The sequence below is a fragment of the Pseudophryne corroboree genome, chromosome 8 (genome assembly GCF_028390025.1).
Source record: "Pseudophryne corroboree isolate aPseCor3 chromosome 8, aPseCor3.hap2, whole genome shotgun sequence".
NCBI classification, from domain to species: domain Eukaryota; kingdom Metazoa; phylum Chordata; class Amphibia; order Anura; family Myobatrachidae; genus Pseudophryne; species Pseudophryne corroboree.
In genome coordinates, this window is record NC_086451.1 from 238787477 (window position 1) to 238808958 (window position 21482).

A 21482-nucleotide genomic window follows, 5' to 3' on the forward strand; every position below is an offset into this window, starting at 1 on the left:
TTTGATCCCCCTTCTCAACTATAAGAAAAAGGTCCTCCCCGCTGCTGGTGCTGGTACCTTATATGGCAAACTTCTCTGGGGGGCCGTTGGTAGAGGATCCAGTGGTGATATAATAGAGCGCAATGTGGTAGTAACCGATCGGATGGTCCGAATCAAATGAAATGTTGAGAATTCATAATTGACATACTGTGAACACTTCAGGGCATTTAACTATGGCTCAATTAATATTATGGAACTATATAGAGGTTTGGGGGAATGGGCAGCAAAGACTAAAGGGGAAATGTAATTGCTGGATAAGTGTCTCCAGGCGTTGCTGCGATATTTCGCTGTTCACTTATCAGCCACTTATGGTAACACCGCTGGTGTAAGTTTTCTTGTGCACCTCTATGGGGTTACAGCAACCCTTGAGATGTCGATGAACATGAATTGCTTTTCTGAAATAACAAATTGTGTCCATCACAGTCATATGATGGGAGGAAATATAAAGGCAAATGTAGGTGTGCATGCTCTTTCCTATTCTCACCAACACCACTCTACCCTCCCAGTCATCAGTAACAGTCAAGATATTTCCAGAGGATTCTGTAGAGCAGGCATTCCCAACCGCGGTCCTCAAGGCACACCAACAGTGCAGGTTTTAGGGATATCCAGGCTTCAGCACAGATGGTTAAATCAAAATAACTGAGGTACTAATTAAGTCACCTGTGTTCAAGCCTGGATATCACTAAAACCTGCACTGTTGGTGTGCCTTGAGGACCGCGGTTGGGAATGCCTGCTGTAGAGACTGTAATACCCTTGGCCATAACTCCCAACGTGACCCCCTCCAGGAGTGACACAATGCTCTGTTCTAGGACTTCCCTCTTAATTTAAAATTGCCCTCACCTGTGTTGAAACGCCTTTGTGATCAATTAACCAGTTTAAAGCAGGTGAGGGCAATCCTAAATGAAGAGGGAAGTCCAGGAACAGAGCATTTTGTCCCTCCTGGAGAGGGTCATGTTGGGAGGTATGATATCACCCTCTGTGAAAGACTCTGATTATATGCACCAGGGTCTGGGGGCTGCAGCACATACAACTTGCTCACATCCAACAACAGAGTTCCCCCGGAAATGAAGGTCCCCGCCATGCTTGGACCTGAACCAGTATGACCCCATGAGACAGCCCCTCTCTTTGTGTCTTACATAACCCAGGCTCAAGGCCAAGGCAGATGCTAGATCCAAGTGGCCTAAAGGATCTATGACGTCACCGGGAGGCGCAACGTCACCAGGGAGAGGAGTTAGGCCAGCGGGACAGTTCCTCTACTGTCCACGCCACCAACTACTACCTTTCGCGAGCCACCGAGCCCGAAGCGTGGCGAGCGTATATCTCGGGCATCCTGTTCGGCCGTGGCTCCTCCCCCTGGTGGCGTGGCTCCGCCCCCTTATGGCGTCAATGGTCACTTACCCAACTTGGATTTAGAACCAACCTCAAGGCCAAGGCCAGATCACACCTCGCCGTACAGCATCACGGGAGTAGTAGTCCACCCCGGGTTCGAGCATAAAGCGACCCATCACTCCACAGGCCCCCCAATACTGCTGGGAAATGAAGTTCTACGTAATGGTACAGTCATAGTGGAGGCAGCCACGGAACTACAACCCCCATCATGCACCGCAAAGCGGCAGGTGACGCCCACGGCGAGCATGCGCAGTCCGCTCTCCGCGGCCCCTGGTAAACAGACTAGACGTCAGCAAGAAGTTTTGTGGTGTCCAAAACAAAAGGGAAAGTGACATTTCCTACACGGAACCGGCATAGGGGCTCCCGGGATCGGGGATGTTCACCGGGACTGGCTCCGCCACTGGAGCAGGCCAAGTGAACATGAGCGGCGTGTGACGGGCGGCTGACAATAGCAGCAGGAGGGAGCGTGTGCCAGGCACAGCGCTCTCCTCACCCCGTGCCAGTGTCTGCGCGGGCAGCATGGGCTGAGCGCTGACTACCCGCCCGCTGCCTGCGCCCCGCTCACACCACACAGTGCCCCGCTGTGCTCCTTATACATCTACCGCTCCCAGATATGGAGGGAACTGAACCGACACCTGTGGACATTGACCCAGACTTCGAGCCTCAGGCTAGACCCAGGTCTTGCACATGGCCCCTTCCCAGGCCTGAGCTGTCCGTGGTGCAGCCTGCAGCCTCCTCAGAGGAGAGCCGAGCAGACCCCCTCGATGCCCCCTCCCTGCTCCCCACAGAGGCCGAAGACCGGGTCCTGTCTGATGGGCAGGGTGGCACAGGAGTGGCGCCCAGGAAGGGGGGCTCCAGAAGGAACGCCTGGGGGAACCAGTCCTACGCAGAGCTCATTTCCCAGGCGATAGAGAGCTCTCCTGACAAACGACTGACGCTATCACAGATCTACGACTGGATGGTGAAAACTATCCCCTACTTCAAAGACAAGGGGGACAGCAACAGTTCTGCAGGCTGGAAGGTAAATGGGTTAAGAAAGTCATGCAGGATATTTATTATTCTTTCCCAAGACAATCATTTCTCAGAGTCTTATATGAGCTGAAGGCTGTGCTGGCGTTCTGCCTAGGTAATGTTTCCAAAGCACCAGTGTAATATCAGACATTGGGTACAGTGCTCCCAGGAATGAATGTGATTCCAAACCATGGGATCAGGAAGAAATTCTGCTCTCTCTCTCTCTCACATATAAAAGCTAACATTTTCCCGGTGCGCTCTGTCCCCCCAACTATTAGACACCCCACTGGAGATGCTCTTCTTCCGTCACTGTGACAAGTAGCTCACAGGCTGATAGACTGAGCAAAGCCTGAAGGAAGTCTGGTATTTGAGTTGCTGTCAGTGTAGGTCAGGCCTGGCCAACCTGTTGCTCTCCAGCTGTTGTGAAACTACAAGTCCCAGCATGCCCTGCCACAGTTTTGCTATTAGGGAATGATAAAATGTTGGAAGGGCATGCTGTGATGTGTAGTTTTACCACAGCTGGAGAGCCACTGGTTGGCCAGGCCTGATGTTGGTGTTTGTGGTGCTAGCATTCACAGCCTTGAAACCTCTCCTGGCTGTCATCCTAGCCCTTAGCACTGGACAGCTGTGGTGCTGCAGGTCCAAGGTGAGATACCTTGGGAAATGTTATGTTTTGTCCTCTTAACCACTTATATTTATGCTGCACTGAAATGCAGAAAAGGTGTGATGTAATTTTATATTTAAATTGTGTGGAGTGGCTTGTTAATGTTTTAAATTGTATTAGGGATAAAGTATTACATGACAAATAATTGTTAATCAAGCAAATTCATACATCAAATTTTATAGTGCTGTATATCAGGGCTCTAATTAAGAGTTGTATTATGCATAATACAGTAGCTTGAAATGTGCATTTAATGTAGATATGTGTCAAATGAAAAAAATCTCCAAAGAAAGTTTACTCATTTTTTTGATGTATTTGAGAAACATGATGTATATTACCCCTTTCACACCGCAAATATAACCTGGTGTTGACCCGGTATATTGCCGGGTCGACACTGGTCACTGTGTGATGTGAAAGGGCCCATGGAGAATTCCTGGGTTGTCTGATCCGGTAATTCAACCCGGGTAATAAGGATTATTCTTGGGTTGAATATTGGCTCAGTGGCAGTGTGAATGGGTTGCCAGGTCGATGCGACCCGGTATCCATTCACAGCATAGGTTAGAGGCGGCGCGGAGATGAGCTCATCTCCCAGCGCCACCCCTGCCTCTGATGCCAGCTTCGCCCCCCGCCGCTATGGCAACCCGACCCGGCATATTGCTGGGTCGGGAAACCAGCTGTTAGGGTCCAATGCCAGATCTCTCCCGGGAAGGAACAGTTTCCAATTCCCGGGTGGGATCCGGCATTGGAGATGTGAAAGCAGTATATGTGAGGGGTGAGGTTATATTGTACATCTCATTTTTAGTATGTGAAATGAGAGGTCACGGGTCGGATGTGTGGAGTGCAAGATGGACGGAGCTCCGAGATTCCTTCCAAACTCAAACTTTTTTTTTTTTTTTTAAAGTGGCAAACATTTACAAGAGAAAACCAACCTCGTTTTGCCTTGTAAATGTTTACTGCTTTAAAAAACACATATGAGCTTGGCCGGAATCTTGGAGCCCCAGTCGTCTCGCACTCCATTACATCTGATTCCACGCTTTTTAGTTTTGTGCTCAGGTTGATTGATAATACAGATGGAGAGATTAACACAAATGATGTTTGCAGTATTCCTTGATAGTATTTTATGTGTTGCTTTTTCTTCCACCTGATGTATTTCGTAATAGTAGATTCTGTTGTACAAACATGTTAAATATGACTTTCATTTGATTTGCTGGTTCTGTAAATATTGTTTGCGTGACTTTAGATTAGATATACATGGTGTATGTGTATATGTGGGTTTTTTATATTTGTCTGGAAATTGTGTTTCCAGGTGGGACATATCAAAGCCCTTCACATATTAAAAACATGCCTGCAATACCGGCTTACAGCAGAGTTTCACATTGAGCGACATTCAATTCTTGAGAAGCAGGAAAATGGACAAAACCTGTCCGTGATTTAACCAACTATAAACCACAGGTTCTGTCCAATTTCCAGTATTTGGTAGCAAATGGTCGATTGTCAGTTGCTCTCATCCGTTACCAGGTTTTCATTCCAACCACAGATTATCTGCCAGATAATTGTATAGTGTATGCCCAGATATAACATCTTGCACCTAGCAGATGTATACTATTGTTACTGTAACAGGCTCTTTAGCTAGCCTTGTAGGTTTCCTTAAGTACAAATCACAAGGCTTTTATTGCAACCATCATTTCTCATATGTCCTAGAGTATGCTGGGGACACTTCAAGAACCATGGGGTATAGACGGGATCCGCAGGAGACATGGGCACTTTAAGACTTTGAAGGGGTGTGAACTGGCTCCTCCCTCTATGCCCCTCCTCCAGACTCCAGTTTTAAAATTGTGCCCAGAGAGACTGGTCACACACAGGGGAGCTCTACTGAGTTTCTCTGAAAAGACTTTATGTTAGGTTTTTTATTTTCAGGGAGGACTGCTGGCATTGTGGGATCAGAAGACAGGTGAGTAGAAGAATATAGAAGACTTCAGTGACTGCTTTCTAAGGTACCGCACAAAGATCGCGCTGCGCGCCATGCTCCCACACACACAGCGGCACTACAGGGTGCAGTGCGCGGGGCGCCCTGGGCAGCATAAAATCCTCATTTTCAGGCTGGCAGAAGTGGAATATAGTGCCTGGGCACAAAATCCGAACCCCCGCCAGTATATTATATTAAAGAAATAGCGGGGCTGAAGCACGCCATTCAGGGGGCGGGGCTTAGCCCTCACAATTCTCACCAGCGCCATTTTCTCTTCACAGAAGCTGCAGAGATGCTGGTCCTCTCCTCCAAACACTGCTACACAAGTAACAGGGTGCAAAACGGTGGTGGTGGGGGGTGGGTGTGGGGGGGGGGGGGACGACGACGATGACGACATAATTTGGTGCAAATATAAAAGCGCTACTGGTCTGGGGCTTTATATTAAGGTTTCAGATCTGGGATTGAGCGCTGGGTTGTGAGCTGGAAAACTCCCTCTGTGTTTCTCTGACAGGCTTTACTGTGGGTCTGTCCCCTATTTGCCCAGTGTGTCGGCATGTCTGAGTGCTCTTCCCAGGAGGAGACTGTGTTAGGGACGGAAACGGCTGTGGGAGTGACCCTGTCGGCACCGCGGACTCCTGATTGGGTAAATGTGTTGAATGCTAATGTGGCTCTTATTAATAAGAGATTGAATAAATCTGACTCTCAGAACCAGGCATGGAAGAAGTCTGTGGAGGATGTGTTATCACAGGTCCAGACCCCTTTGGGGTCACATAAACGTTCATTAGCTCAGTTGGCAGACACAGATACCGACACGGACACTGACTCCAGTGTCGACTATAGTGATGCCAGATTAGACCCAAAATTGGCAAAGAACATTCAGTACATGATTGTGGCAATAAAAGACGTGTTACATATCACTGAGGACCCTGCTGTTCCTGATACTAGGGTCTGTATGTATAAGGGAAAGAAACCTGAGGTAACATTTCCGCCCTCTCATGAACTGAATACCTTTTTTTGAAAAATGTGGAAAATCCTGACTAAAAATTTCTGATCCCCAAAAGGATTTAGGTGACGCATCCGTTCCCCTCTGGGGATAGAGAAAAGTGGGAATCATCCCCCGTTGTGGACAAGGCCCTATCACGGTTGTCTAAAAAGGTGGCTTTACCGTCTCCTGACACGGCAGCCCTTAAGGATCCTGCGGATCGTAGACAGGAAAATACGTTAAAATCCATTTACGTCGCCACAGGTACACTGCTCAGACCAACCATTGCATCGGCGTGGGTGAGTAGTGCTATTGAAAAATGGACAGATAACTCGTCATCTGATTTAGATACCCTAGATAGGGATAGCATCCTGTTAACGCTGGGTTATATCAGGGACGCTGCGGCATACCTAAAAGAGGCGGCGAGAGATATTGGCATTTTGGGATCAAAAGCTAATTCCTTGGCAATCTCAGCTAGAAGAGCATTGTGGATTCATCAATGGAATGCTGATACTGACTCTAAGAAAGCTATGGAGTCGCTCCCATATAAAGGGAGTGTCTTGTTTGGTGACGGTCTCACTGAGTTGGTATCTACGGCTACCGCGGGTAAGTCGTCATTTTTGCCTTATGTTCCTCCACAGCAAAAGAGAGCCCAATTTCAGATGCAGTCCTTTCGGCCAAATAAATACAAAAAAGGCCGGTGTTATTCCTTCCTCGCTAATAGGGGAAGAGGAAAAGGTAAAAGATCTCCGGCCGTCGCAGGTCCCCAGGAGCAGAAGTCCTCCCCGGCTTCTGCCAAATCCACCGCATGACGCTGGGGCTCCTCTGCGGGAGTCCGCACCGGTGGGGGCACGTCTCAAGCTCTTCAGTCAAATCTGGGCTCGTTCGGCCCTGGACCCATGGGTTTTAGAAATAGTGTCCCAGGGGTACAAACTGGAGTTTCAAGATGTCTCTTCCCCCCCCCCCTCACCAATTCTTCAAATCGGCCTTACCGGCTTCGCTTCCGGACAGGAAGGTTGTATGCGATGCAATACAAAAGTTGTGTCTAAATCAGGTCATTATCAGGGTTCCCCCGTCTCAACAGGGAGAAGGCTTTTATTCCAGCCTGTTTGTGGTCCCGAAGCCGGACGGTTCGGTCAGACCAATTCTGAACCTAAAGTCCCTCAACCTTTACCTAAGAAAATTCAAATTCAAGATGGAATCTCTCCGAGCAGTGATCTCCAGTCTGGAGGAAGGGGATTTCATGGTGTCGGTCGACATAAAAGATGCCTACTTACACATCCCCATATATCCTCCGCATCAGGCTTACATGAGGTTTGCTATTCAGGATAGTCATTACCAATTTCAGACGTTGCCGTTTGGTCTGTCCATGGCTACGAGGATTTTCACCAAGATAATGGCGGAAATGATGGTTCTCCTTCGCAGGCAAGGAGTCACAATTATCCCTTACTTGGACGAACTCCTGATAAAGGCGAGATCCAAAGACAAGTTGGTGCAGGACATTACGCTATCCCTGACAGTTCTACAACAACTTGGTTGGATCCTAAACTTAAAGAGTTTTTTGTCCCGAAAAAAGAGTAACGGGACAGAGAGGATAGCCTCTTTTTGGGGGCACTCCTTGCTTTAAGTTATTGTTTAAAATCAATTTTAATTTAATTCGTTAAAAGTAATAGTGGTAATATAACTTTATTCTAACTTTATCCTATACCCTTACTGGTTAGTAAACGTATTTATACAAATTGCTTACCCTTTTACATGTAGATCAACATGTCATCAATTTTTTCGCACATGGCTCAGGTATTCTTGTTAGAGAAAACAATGGTCTGGTATCCGTAACCCGGCTTGTTGCTGTTTTATGTGTACAATTTTTTTTGTCTCTAATAAATCATAAAGCCTGAAATCATCCAGTCAGATTGACATGAATATAATAGCCAAAAGTTAACAAAAAAGGGGGAAGCAATGTATCACTGCCTGGTGAATAAATATAAGTGATATATATTTGCAACGTGGTTTTAGGAGCAGTATTGAAATTATTTCTCCCACCACATCGGGCATAAACAATACATATGGAGACGCAGTAATTACTGAAAATCAACTTAATACACCTGTGATGTTGTACTTCACTATACAGAGTTATTGTATTAAAGGTAGAACCAGCACCGGGTGCCTGACCACCTCTGCTGCCTCCCTATGTGTGGCAAATTCCACAGTGAATAGGGGGTGAGAGAGTAGTACGGACGGCACTGATAAGAAGAAAGAAGAGCGGTGTCTACTACTGTTGAGGGCCGCGAGTACAGAAGGGCTAACGCAGGGAAATCGGACTCACCGCACCTCAATGAGTGGGGCACCTGAATACCTGTCAGAAGATGGAGAATCTGCGTTGAGATTACTGGTGCCGCTGGTGTGTATATGTGCTGCGTCTCTCTGATGCCCGTCTCCGGTGCCGTGTTCTCAGCACGGGGATTCCGGAATGACGTCACAATGACGCCTCCTAGCTGCTGAACGTACGTTTCACCCTACAGGCTGGGCTTGTTCACCAACAGTCCTGAGTGGGTGTCCCTCGGTTTACTTATGTAAGGGCAAGTGCTTACCAGATGGTGTGATCAATCGTGATTGATAGTCAATTCAATCACTTATAACTGCTGTTGCAGTGACAACTATTTTAATAGATTTTAAAGGATTTTAAAAGGCTTGTTAGTTTAGTGCATTAGTTCAGTATAGGCACTAATTCCATTACTGATTCCATGATTTTACAGTAGCGAAATAGAAAGTAAATACTTTGTATAGTTTAGGGGTATATGCAATTAGCGGCGAATCATCGGCCGTTTTTCAATTCGACAGTCTAATTTCGGCAAGTGGGTGCCGAAATTGACCATATGCAATAAAAAACGGATTCGACAGTCCCGCTGCCGAAAAACGGCCGATTTGACGGATTTGTTCAGTTTTTTAAAAAACGGGAAAAAACTCGGAAAAAATGGCGTGGGGTCCCCCCTCCAAAGCATAACCAGCCTCTGGCTCTTCGAGCTGATCCTGGTTCTAAAAATCCGGGGAAAAAATGGACATGTGATCCCCCGTATTTTTAAAACCAGCACCGGGCTCTGCGCCTGGTGCTGGTGCAAAAAATACGGGGGACAAAAAGAGTAGGGGTCCCCCGTATTTTTTACACCAGCATCGGGCTCCACTAGCTGGACAGATAATGCCACAGCCGGGGGTCACTTTTATACAGTGCCCTGCAGCCGTGGCATTAAATATCCAACTAGTCACCCCTGGCCGGGGTACCCTGGGGGAGTGGGGAACCCTTCAATCAAGGGGTCCACCCCCAGCCACCCAAGGGCCAGGGGTGAAGCCCGAGGCTGTCCCCCCCCATCCAAGGGGTGCGGATGGGAGGCTGATAGCCTTGAGAAAATGTAAAGAATATGGTTTTTTCCTGTAGTACTACAAGTCCCAGCAAGCCTCCCCCGCAAGCTGGTACTTGGAGAACCACAAGTACCAGCATGCGGGAGAAAAACGGCCCGCTGGTACCTGTAGTACTACTGGAAAAAAAATACCCAAATAAAAACAGGAGACACACACCTTGAGAGTAAAACTTTATTTCTCTATCGTCCTAGTGGATGCTGGGGTTCCTGAAAGGACCATGGGGAATAGCGGCTCCGCAGGAGACAGGGCACAAAAGTAAAGCTTTCCGATCAGGTGGTGTGCACTGGCTCCTCCCCCTATGACCCTCCTCCAAGCCAGTTAGATTTTTGTGCCCGGCCGAGAAGGGTGCAATCTAGGTGGCTCTCCTAAAGAGCTGCTTAGAGAAAGTTTAGCTTAGGTTTTTTATTTTACAGTGAGTCCTGCTGGCAACAGGATCACTGCAACGAGGGACTTAGGGGAGAAGAAGTGAACTCACCTGCGTGCAGGATGGATTGGCTTCTTGGCTACTGGACATCAGCTCCAGAGGGACGATCACAGGTACAGCCTGGATGGTCACCGGAGCCTCGCCGCCGGCCCCCTTGCAGATGCTGAAACATGAAGAGGTCCAGAATCGGCGGCAGAAGACTCCTCAGTCTTCTAAAGGTAGCGCACAGCACTGCAGCTGTGCGCCATTTTCCTCTCAGCACACTTCACACGGCAGTCACTGAGGGTGCAGGGCGCTGGGAGGGGAGCGCCCTGGGAGGCAAATGAAAACCTATTTGGCTAAAAAATACCTCACATATAGCCTCCGGGGCTATATGGAGATATTTAACCCCTGCCAGAATACACTAAAGAGCGGGAGACGAGCCCGCTGGAAAAGGGGCGGGGCCTATCTCCTCAGCACACAGCGCCATTTTCCTTACACAGCTCCGCTGGTCAGGACGGCTCCCAGGTCTCTCCCCTGCACTGCACTACAGAAACAGGGTAAAACAAGAGAGGGGGGGCCAAATAGTGGCAAAAATTATATTATAAAAGCAGCTATACAGGGAGCACTTATTATAAGGCTATCCCTGTCATATATAGCGCTTTTGGTGTGTGCTGGCAAACTCTCCCTCTGTCTCCCCAAAGGGCTAGTGGGGTCCTGTCTTCGTTAAGAGCATTCCCTGTGTGTCTGCTGTGTGTCGGTACGTGTGTGTCGACATGTATGAGGACGATATTGGTGTGGAGGCGGAGCAATTGCCAAATATGGGGATGTCACCTCCTAGGGGGTCGACACCAGAATGGATGCCTTTATTTATGGAATTACGGGATAGTGTCAACACGCTAAAGCAGTCGTTTGTCGACATGAGACGGCCGGACAATCAGTTAGTGCCTGTCCAGGCGCCTCAAACACCGTCAGGGGCTGTAAAACGCCCTTTGCCTCAGTCGGTCGACACAGACCCAGACACAGGCACTGATCGAATCAACCGTATTTTCCAGTAGGGCCACACGTTATATGATTTTGGCAATGAAGGAGGCGTTACATTTAGCTGATACTACTGGTACCACTAAACAGGGTATTATGTGGGGTGTGAAAAAACTACCTATAGTTTTTCCTGAATCAGAAGAACTAAATGATGTATGTGATGAAGTGTGGGTTGCCCCCGATAAAAAGATGCTAATTTCAAAGAAGTTATTAGCTTTATACCCTTTCCCGTCAGAGGTTAGGGCGCGCTGGGAAACACCTCCTAGGGTGGATAAGGCACTCACACGCTTATCTAAACAAGTGGCGTTACCCTCTCCTGAGACGGCCGCACTTAAAGATCCAACAGATAGGAGGATGGAAAATATCCAAAAAAGTATATACACACATACAGGTGTTATACTAACGACCAGCTATAGCGTCAGCCTGGATGTGCAGTGCTGGAGTAGTTTGGTCAGAGTCCCTGATTGAAAATATTGATACCCTGGATAGGGACAATGTTTTACTGTCTTTAGAGCAAATAAAGGATGCATTTCTTTATATGCGTGATGCACAGAGGGATATCTGCACACTGGCATCACGGGTAAGTGCTATGTCCATTTCGGCCAGAAGAAGTTTATGGACTGCGACAGTGGTCAGGCGATGCGGACCTCAAAACGGCATATGGAAGTTTTGCCGTATAAAGGGGAGGAGTTATTTGGAGTCGTCTATCAGATTTGGTGGCCACGGCTACAGCCGGGAAATCCACCTTTTTACCTCAAGCTACTCCCCAACAGAAAAAGACACCGACTTTTCAACCGCAGTCCTTTCGTTCCTTTAAAACAAGAGAGCAAAGGGATATTCATATCTGCCACGAGGCAGAGGAAGGGGGAAGAGACACCAACAGGCAGCTCCTTCCCAGGAACAGAAGCCCTCCCCGCTTCTACAAAAAGCCTCAGCATGACGCTGGGGCTTCTCAAGCGGACTCGGGGGCGGTGGGCGGTCGTCTCAAGCATTTCAGCGCGCAGTGGGCTCACTCGCAGGTAGATCCCTGGATCCTGCAGATAATATCTCAGGGGTACAGGTTGGAACAGAGACAGATCCGCCTCGCCGTTTCCTGAAGTCTGCTTTACCAACGTCCCCCTCCGAAAGGGAGACGGTTTTGGAAGCCATTCACAAGCTGTACTCTCAGCAGGTGATAGTCAAGGTACCTCTTCTACAACAGGGAAAGGGGTATTATTCCACTCTATTTGTGGTACCGAAGCCGGACGGCTCGGTAAGACCTATTCTAAATCTGAAGTCCTTGAACCTGTACATAAAGAAGTTCAAGTTCAAAATGGAGTCACTCAGAGCAGTGATAGCGAACCTGGAAGAAGGGGACTTTCTGGTGTCCTTGGACATCAAGGATGCGTACCTCCACGTTCCAATTTACCCCTCACACCAGGGGTACCTCAGGTTCGTTGTACAAAACTGTCACTATCAGTTTCAGACGCTGCCGTTCGGATTGTCCACGGCACCTCGGGTCTTTACAAAGGTAATGGCCGAGATGATGATTCTTCTTCGAAGAAAAGGCGTATTAATTATCCCATACTTGGACGATCTCCTAATAAGGGCAAGGTCCAGAGAACAGCTAGAGAGGGGATTAGCACTGTCTCAAGAAGTGCTAAAACAACACGCTGGATTCTGAATATTCCAAAATCCCAGTTAATGCCGACAACTCGTCTGCTGTTCCTAGGGATGATTCTGGACACAGGTTCAGAAAAAGTTTTTCTCCCGGAGAAAAAGCCAAGGAGTTGTCCGAGCTTGTCAGGAACCTCCTAAAACCAGGAAAGGTGTCTGTACATCAATGCACAAGAGTCCTGGAAAAATGGTGGCTTCTTACGAAGCAATTCCATTCGGCAGATTCCATGCACGAATTTTCCAGAGGGATCTGTTAGACAAATGGTCAGGGTCGCATCTTCAGATGCACCAGCGGATAACCCTGTCTCCAAGGACAAGGGTATCTCTTCTGTGGTGGTTGCAGAGTGCTCATCTATTGGAGGGCCGCAGATTCGGCATACAGGATTGGATCCTGGTGACCACGGACGCCAGCCTGAGAGGCTGGGGAGCAGTCACACAAGGAAGAAACTTCCAGGGAGTGTGGACGAGCCTGGAAACGTCTCTTCACATAAACATTCTGGAACTAAGAGCAATCTACAATGCTCTAAGCCAGGCAGAACCTCTGCTTCAAGGAAAACCGGTGTTGATCCAGTCGGACAACATCACGGCAGTCGCCCATGTGAACAGACAGGGCGGCACAAGAAGCAGGAGTGCAATGGCAGAAGCTGCAAGGATTCTTCGCTGGGCAGAGAATCATGTGATAGCACTGTCAGCAGTGTTCATCCCGGGAGTGGACAACTGGGAAGCAGACTTCCTCAGCAGACACGACCTTCACCCGGGAGAGTGGGGACTTCATCCGGAAGTCTTCCACATGCTGGTAACCCGTTGGGAAAGACCAATGGTGGACATGATGGCGTCTCGCCTCAACAAAAAACTGGACAGGTATTGCGCCAGGTCAAGAGATCCGCAGGCAATAGCTGTGGACGCGCTGGTAACGCCTTGGGTGTACCAGTCGGTGTATGTGTTTCCTCCTCTGCCTCTCATACCAAAAGTATTGAGAATTATACGGCAAAGAGGCGTAAGAACGATACTAGTGGTTCCGGATTGGCCAAGAAGGACTTGGTACCCGGAACTTCAAGAGATGATCACGGAAGATCCGTGGCCTCTACCTCTAAGGAGGGACTTGCTTCAGCAGGGTCCCTGTCTGTTTCAAGACTTACCGCGGCTGCGTTTGACGGCATGGCGGTTGAACGCCGGATCCTAAAGGAAAAAGGCATGCCGGAAGAAGTCATTCCTACTTTGATTAAAGCAAGGAAGGAAGTAACCGTGCAACACTATCACCGCATTTGGCGAAGATATGTTGCGTGGTGCGAGGATCGGAGTGCTCCGACGGAGGAATTTCAACTGGGTCGATTCCTACATTTCCTGCAATCAGGATTGTCTATGGGTCTCAAATTGGGATCTATTAAGGTTCAAATTTCGGCCCTGTCGATTTTCTTTCAAAAAGAATTGGCTTCAGTTCCTGAAATCCAGACTTTTGTTAAGGGAGTGCTGCATATACAGCCTCCTGTGGTGCCTCCAGTGGCACCGTGGGATCTCAATGTGGTTTTGGAATTTCTAAAATCTCATTGGTTTGAACCACTAAAAAAGGTGGATTTAAAATATCTCACATGGAAAGTGACCATGTTACTAGCCCTGGCTTCGGCCAGGAGAGTGTCAGAACTGGCAGCTTTATCTTACAAAAGCCCATATCTGATTTTCCATTCGGACAGGGCAGAACTGCGGACTCGTCCGCATTTTCTCCCTAAGGTGGTGTCAGCATTTCATCTGAACCAGCCTATTGTAGTGCCTGCGGCTACAAGTGACTTGGAGGACTCCAAGTTACTGGACGTTGTCAGAGCATTAAAAATATATATTGCAAGGACAGCTGGAGTCAGAAAATCTGACTCGTTGTTTGTATTGTATGCACCCAACAAGATGGGTGCTCCTGCGTCTAAGCAGACGATTGCTCGTTGGATCTGTAGCACAATCCAACTTGCACATTCTGTGGCAGGCCTGCCACAGCCTAAATCTGTAAAGCCCACTCCACAAGGAAGGTGGGCTCATCTTGGGCGGCTGCCCGAGGGGTCTCGGCATTACAACTTTGCCGAGCAGCTACGTGGTCAGGGGAGAACACGTTTGTAAAATTTTACAAATTTGATACTCTGGCTAAGGAGGACCTGGAGTTCTCTCATTCGGTGCTGCAGAGTCATCCGCACTCTCCCGCCCGTTTGGGAGCTTTGGTATAATCCCCATGGTCCTTTCAGGAACCCCAGCATCCACTAGGACGATAGAGAAAATAAGAATTTACTTACCGATAATTCTATTTCTCGGAGTCCGTAGTGGATGCTGGGGCGCCCATCCCAAGTGCGGATTATCTGCAATAATTGTACATAGTTATTGTTAACTAATTCGGGTTATTGTTAAGAAGCCATCTTTCAGAGGCTCCTCTGTTATCATACTGTTAACTGGTTTTGATCACAAGTTGTACGGTGTGATTGGTGTGGCTGGTATGAGTCTTACCCGGGATTCAAAATTCCTCCCTTATTGTGTACGCTCGTCCGGGCACAGTACCTAGCTGGCTTGGAGGGGGTCATAGGGGGAGGAGCCAGTGCACACCACCTGATCGGAAAGCTTTACTTTTGTGCCCTGTCTCCTGCGGAGCCGCTATTCCCCATGGTCCTTTCAGGAACCCCAGCATCCACTCGACGGACTCCGAGAAATAGAATTATCGGTAAGTAAATTCTTATTTTCACACCTGCCGACACACACATACTTACCTATGTTGACCCGCCGACTGCCACGTCTCCTGATCCGACGATCCGGGGTACCTGTGAATAAAATTATACTCACCTCAATCCAGTGTCCAGATATAAATCCTCGTACTTGGCAAAAAAGAAAACGAACAACCGATTCACACGGACTGAAAGGGGTCCCATGTGTACACATGAGACCCCATTTCCCCGAATGCCGGGGACACCACGTGACTGCTGTCACCGAGGTCCCTTCAGCCAATCAGGAAGCGCTACTTCGTTGCACTCACCTGATTGGCTGTATGCGCGTGTGACCTTCAGACAGTGCATCGCAAAGCCTCTCCATTACTTTCAATGGTGGGAACTTTGCGGGTAGCGGTGGGGTTACCCGCGGTCAGCCGCTGACCGCGGGTGACCTCACAGCTGACGCAAAGTTCCCACCATTGAGTATAATGGTGAGGCTTTGCGATGCGCTGTCCTGAGGTCACACGCGCATACAGCCAATCAGGTGAGTGCAACGAAGTAGCGCTTCCTGATTGGCTGAAGGGACCTCGGTGACAGCAGTCACGTGGTGTCCCGGCATTCGGGGAAAGGGGTCTCATGTGTAAACATGGGACCCCTTTCAGTGCGTGGTCCGGGGAAATGCGTTTGTTTTTTTTGCCAAGTACGTGGATTTATATCTGGGACACTGGATTGAGGTGAGTATAATTTGATTCACAGGTACCCCGGTTCGTCGGATCAGGAGACGTGGCAGTCGGCGGGTCAACATAGGTAAGTATGTGTGTGTCGGCAGGTGTGCAATAAAGTTTTACTCTCAAGGTGTGTGTCTCCTGTTTTTATTTGGGTATTTTTTTTTCCAGTAGTACTACAGGTACCAGCGGGCCTGTTTTTCTCCCGCATACTGGTACTTGTGGTTCTCCAAGTACCAGCTTGCGGGGGAGGCTTGCCGGGACTTGTAGTACTACAGGAAAAAACAATATTCTTTACATTTTCTCAAGGGCTATCAGCCTCCCATCCGCAGCCCTTGGATGGGGGGGGACCAGCCTCGGGCTTCACCCCTGGCCCTTGGGTGGCTGGGGGGGGGACCCCTTGATTGAAGGGGTCCCCACTCCCCCAGGGTACCCCGGCCAGGGGTGACTAGTTGGATATTTAATGCCACGGCCGCAGGGCGCTGTATAAAAGTGACCCCCGGCTGTGGCATTATCTGTCCAGCTAGTGGAGCCCATGCTGGTGGTGTAAAAAATACGGGGGACCCCTACTCTTTTTGTCCCCCGTATTTTTTGCACCAGCACCAGGCGCAGAGCCCCGGTGCTGGTTTTAAAAATACGGGGGATCCCCTGTCCATTTTCCCCCCGGATTTTTAGAACCAGGATCAGCTCGAAGAGCCGAGGCTGGTTATGCTTTGGAGGGGGGACCTCACGCCATTTTTTTCCGGGATTTTACCATTCCAGTTAAAAAAATAAAAATAAAAAAAAATAAAAATAAATGAAATATATATATATATAAGATACTAGATACTAGATACTATATATATATATATATATATATATATATATATATATATATATATATATATATATATATATATATATATATAAATATAAATAAATAAATTTTTTTTTTAAATATATAAATAATACTTGTGCCTCCCAAAAAGACAAACCAAGTACCTAATCCCTTCTAATATAAATAGATATGCTATTACCAATAAAAAAACACCAAAAAAAACATGTTTTAATTTTTTTTTATTAGATTCCGCCACCAAAGTGTGGCGGATTGAAAATGACGAATTTACTGTCTAAAAGCACTGTTGTCGAATTTCCAAACTTCAATTGAATATACTTTTGTCGAATTGCCGCATTTGTACCATTGCAGAAAAGTCGAATTTGACAAATGTCGAATTTCAAAAAGTCGAATTTTGAAAGTCCGTTTTTTTGACGGAAAGTACTGAATTGCATTGTCGTTTTTTTTTTTTTTGGCAAAAAAGTCCAGTTTTTCGACAATTTCGGGAATTTGACCGCAATTGCATATACCCCTAATGCGTAAAGACAATATATTTAATTTATTACTGCACATGCGGTGCCCAATATTACTTATTGTAGGGAGATCAATTAATATGTTAAATTGTTGGTTTGGATTAAATATATAAAAAAACATATAGTTGTAATTACACATAATAGATAGTGATTATAGCAGAAGATGGGGGGGGGGGGGGGGGGGGGAGGAAAGGACCTGATATATCAGACTACTGATTAATAATAATGATCAAAAATTATAATTGGATTTGATAAAATCTCGCTCTGATTATATTGTAAAATTAATCGAAATTATTCCATAGTGGATCTGAGTCTTGTTAATGCTCTACCACAAAAAGAGGGGTCAATGGAATGTCTCTACTACTTTAAATTAATATGCACTACTATAAAGACTATATTTAGTATGTATATGTGATGCTAATCACATGTACATTTTGAACCATATTTAAACATTTCCTGTCTATGAAACCTCTATGATAGTGTGGGATAGCCATGAAAAAATTAAGAAGGGCATCAAAATAAGAGCTGACAAAAAAAAAAGGGGGGGGGGGTTGAATAAGGGGGGGAAAAGGAGAGGGGAGGGGAAAAAGGAGGAACGGAGGAAAAAGAGCAATATATTATTATTTAGACTGAAAGAAAAGCTCCATAACTAATGTTTTCATTTAATCCTTTGGTGGAGAGAGATCCCAAAGCAAATATCCATTTGCTCTCTCTCTTTAGGAGTTCATTATTTAGGTCACCTCCTCTAAGTCCTAGATGGATTTTCTCCAACCCAAAAATCCTAAGTCCATCAGAAGAACCCTGATGCTCCTTGTAAAAAATGTCTGCAACAGTTGTAAGTGGTTTAAATTTCAACATATCAGACTCAATATTCCTGATTGTTCCGATGTGCTCCAGGGCACATTGTTTAAGCATCCTGGAGGTCATGCCAACATAATAAATTTTACAGGGGCAGGTTATGCAATATACAACATTTTTGGTCTTACAATTGAAGAATTCTTTTATTGGATGTTCCCTCCCATACTTGTCTGTGATTATTTTCTGGTTTGGATATGTCTACAGATCTTGCATGTCCCACATGGAAAGCTGCCTTGTACAGTGGCTGTTTTGGGAGTCCTAGCTATGTAATGGCTTCTGACTAAACGGTCTTTCAGGTTAGGGGACCTCCTTCAGCTCATTGCCACCTGATCCTTAAGGAGTACGTCCCAGATCCGGGTCTGTGCGTAGGGATCTCCCAATGATCTTGAATTATTTGTTTAATGTCGCGCCATTCTGCACAAAAATTACCTACGAATCTGACTTGAGTATCCTTAATGGATGGTTTCTCTCCTTGAAGACGAGATCTTCTCTTCCTATAGCTCTGACCTCATTCCTTGCTTTTTTAATTGATCTGTTACTATAACCTCTGCATCCAAGTCTTTGGACTAGTTCCTGACTTTTTTGTTGGAAAACATCATTGTCAGAGCAGTTTCTTTTCAATCTTAGAAACTCCCCTTTCGGAATGTTCCTCACTATCGGCGGGAAGTGGGAACTTGACTGATGCAGTAGGGAATTAGTGGCGGTCGGTTTCCTAAAGAGTGCCGTACCTATGGATCCTAACTTGCCAAAGTCATAGTTGAATCCGACAAAACGGCTGTCGTTCTTGGAATGATTCTGGACACAGATTACAGAGAGTGTTTGTTCCAGAAGAAAAGGCACTGGAAGAATCCAGAGTTTGGTCAAACAGATTCTGAACTGGCGAGTGCATCGATCCATCAATGCACTCGTTTGCTGGGAAAGATGGTGGCGGCTACGAGGCCATTCAATTGCCAGAGTGTTTCAGTGGGACCTGTTGGAACAAGTGGTCCGGATCCCATTTCGCATGCAACGTAAAATAATCCTGTCCTTCAAGACCAGACTCTCACTCCTGTGGTGGCTGCACAGCTCTCACCCTCCTGGAGGGACGCAGGTTTGGGATCCAGGACTGGATCCTAGTGACCACGGATGCAAGTCTCCGGGGCTGGGGAGCAGTCACACAGGGGGGAAAACTTCCAGGGAAGATTGTCAAGCCAGGAAGTTTGTCTACACATAAACGTTCTAGAGTTAAGAGCCATTTACAACGGTCTTCTTCAAGCGGAACGTCTCCTTCAAAAACCTGCCCCGTACTAATCCAGTCGGACAATATAACAGCAGGAGCGCACATAAACTGCCAGGGCGGAACAAAGAGCAGGGCGGCAATGGCAGAGGCCACAAAAGTTCTCAGCTGGGCGGAAAGACATACAAGCACTTTATCAGCAATCTTCATTCCATGAGTGTACAACTGGGAAGCAGACTTCCTCAGCAGACACGATCTCCATCCAGGAGAGTAGGGACTTCATCAAGAGGTTTACACAGAAGTGACAAGTCTTTGGGGAATTCCTCAAATAGACATGATGGCGTCTCGCCTTAACAAGAAACTTCAGAGATATTGTTCCAGGTCGAGGGATCCACAAGCAATAGCAGTGGACGCGCTGTGTGACACCGTGGGTGTTTCAGTCCGGTGTAACGTGTTCCCTCCACTTCCACTCATTCCAAAGGTGCTAAAGATCATAAGAAGAACAAAGGTTCAAGCGATCCTCATTGTTTCCGGATTGGCCAAGGAGGGCTTGGTATCCAGATCTTCAGGAATACTCATAAGAGAACCCTGGCCTCTTCCTCTACGAGAGGATCTGTTACAGCAGGGGGCCGTGCTTATATCACGACTTACAGCGGCTACGTTTGACGGCTTGGCGGTTGAAACGCCGGATCCTAGCCCGAAAGGGTATTCCCAGTGAAGTCATTCCCACACTTCTGCAGGCTAGAAAAGGAGTAACGTCTAAATATTATGACCGTATTTGGAGAAATATGTGTCTTTGGTGTGAATCCAAGGGGGCTCCTACGAAGAATTTCAGTTAGGGCATTTTCTCCATTTCCTGCAAGCAGGTGTGTATGCGGGCCTAAAGTTAGGCTCGATTTTAAAGTACAAATTTCGGCCTTATCGGTTTTCTTTCAGAAACAATTGGTCTCCTTTCCAGAAGTTCAGACTTTCGTGAAAGGAGTTTTGCACATCCAGCCTCCGTTTGTGGGCCCTCAGTGGCACCATGGGATCTTAACGTGGTGTTGCATTTCCTTCAATCACCATTGGTTTGAACTTTTACAGAAGGTTGAGTTGAAATTTCTCACTTGGGAAAGTGGTCATGCTATTGGCCTTAGCATCCGCAAGGCGGGTGTCTGAGTTAGCGGTCTTGTCTCTCACAAGAGTCCTTATTTAATCTTCCATGAAGATAGAGCAGAGTTGAGGACTCGTCAACAATTTCTGCCGAAGGTGGTTTCATCGTTCCACATGAACCAGCCTATTGTGGTGCCGGTGGCTACTGACGTCTTTGCTGAGTCAAAATCTCTCTGTGGTCAGGGCTTTAAAGATTTATGTCACCAGGACGGCTCCACTTAGGAAGACAGAAGCTTTGTTTGTTCTGTATGCTTCCAACAAAATTGGAATCTTGCTTCCAAGCAGACTATTGCGCGCTGGATCTGTCATACGATTCAGCAGGCTCATTCTACGGCTGGATTGCCGTTACCGAAATCAGTGAAGGCCATTCTACCAGAAAGGTGGGCTCATCCTGTGGCGGCTGCCCTGGGGGGTCTCGGCATTACAACTCTGCCGAGCAGCTACTTGGTCGGGTTCGAACACTTTTGCAAAGTTTTATAAGTTTGATACCCTGGCTGATGAGGACCTCATGTTTGGTCAATCGGTGCTGCAGAGTCATCCGCACTCTCCCGCCCGTTCTAGTGTTCACTCTAGGTGTCTTTCACAGGGCGCTGCGCCTGCCCCTTTTTTAGACACCTGAATGCCGCCCTGCCCTTTTGTGTGCGCCCTCCCGCCCCGCACTTTGCTGCCCGCCGGACCCGGCCACGCCGCCGGACACATTACTGCAGTGTGCTTAATCACAGTCACACTGTCTCCCTGCATGAGAGACAGAGACCTCCGCGGCCCGCCCAGTCCCCGCCTCGTCTGTCCCGCCCGCCTCGTCCGTCCCGCCCGCCTCGTCCCATCCGTCCTTAGTTGTCAGCCGCCGCATCTCCCCTCCTCTGCGAGAGACAGGAGGGCTGGGTTTGCCTCTCCCGCCGAGGCGAACCCCAGCCCTCCCTCCTCTGTGTGCATGGCCAGACACC

The 21482-nt window shown here is 47.6% G+C and overlaps 1 protein-coding gene across 1 annotated transcript in view; it reads left to right on the forward strand.

The window, feature by feature from the left end:
* Positions 1-1325: 1325 nt before the first annotated feature.
* FOXO4 (forkhead box O4) overlaps positions 1326-21482 on the forward strand; it is a 57988-nt gene continuing 37831 nt past the window's right edge. Inside the window, exon 1 of the mRNA XM_063937131.1 lies at positions 1326-2449. Coding sequence (XP_063793201.1) covers positions 2042-2449 — 408 coding nt within the window. The 5' untranslated portion in view covers positions 1326-2041. The remainder of the gene's footprint in view (positions 2450-21482) is intronic.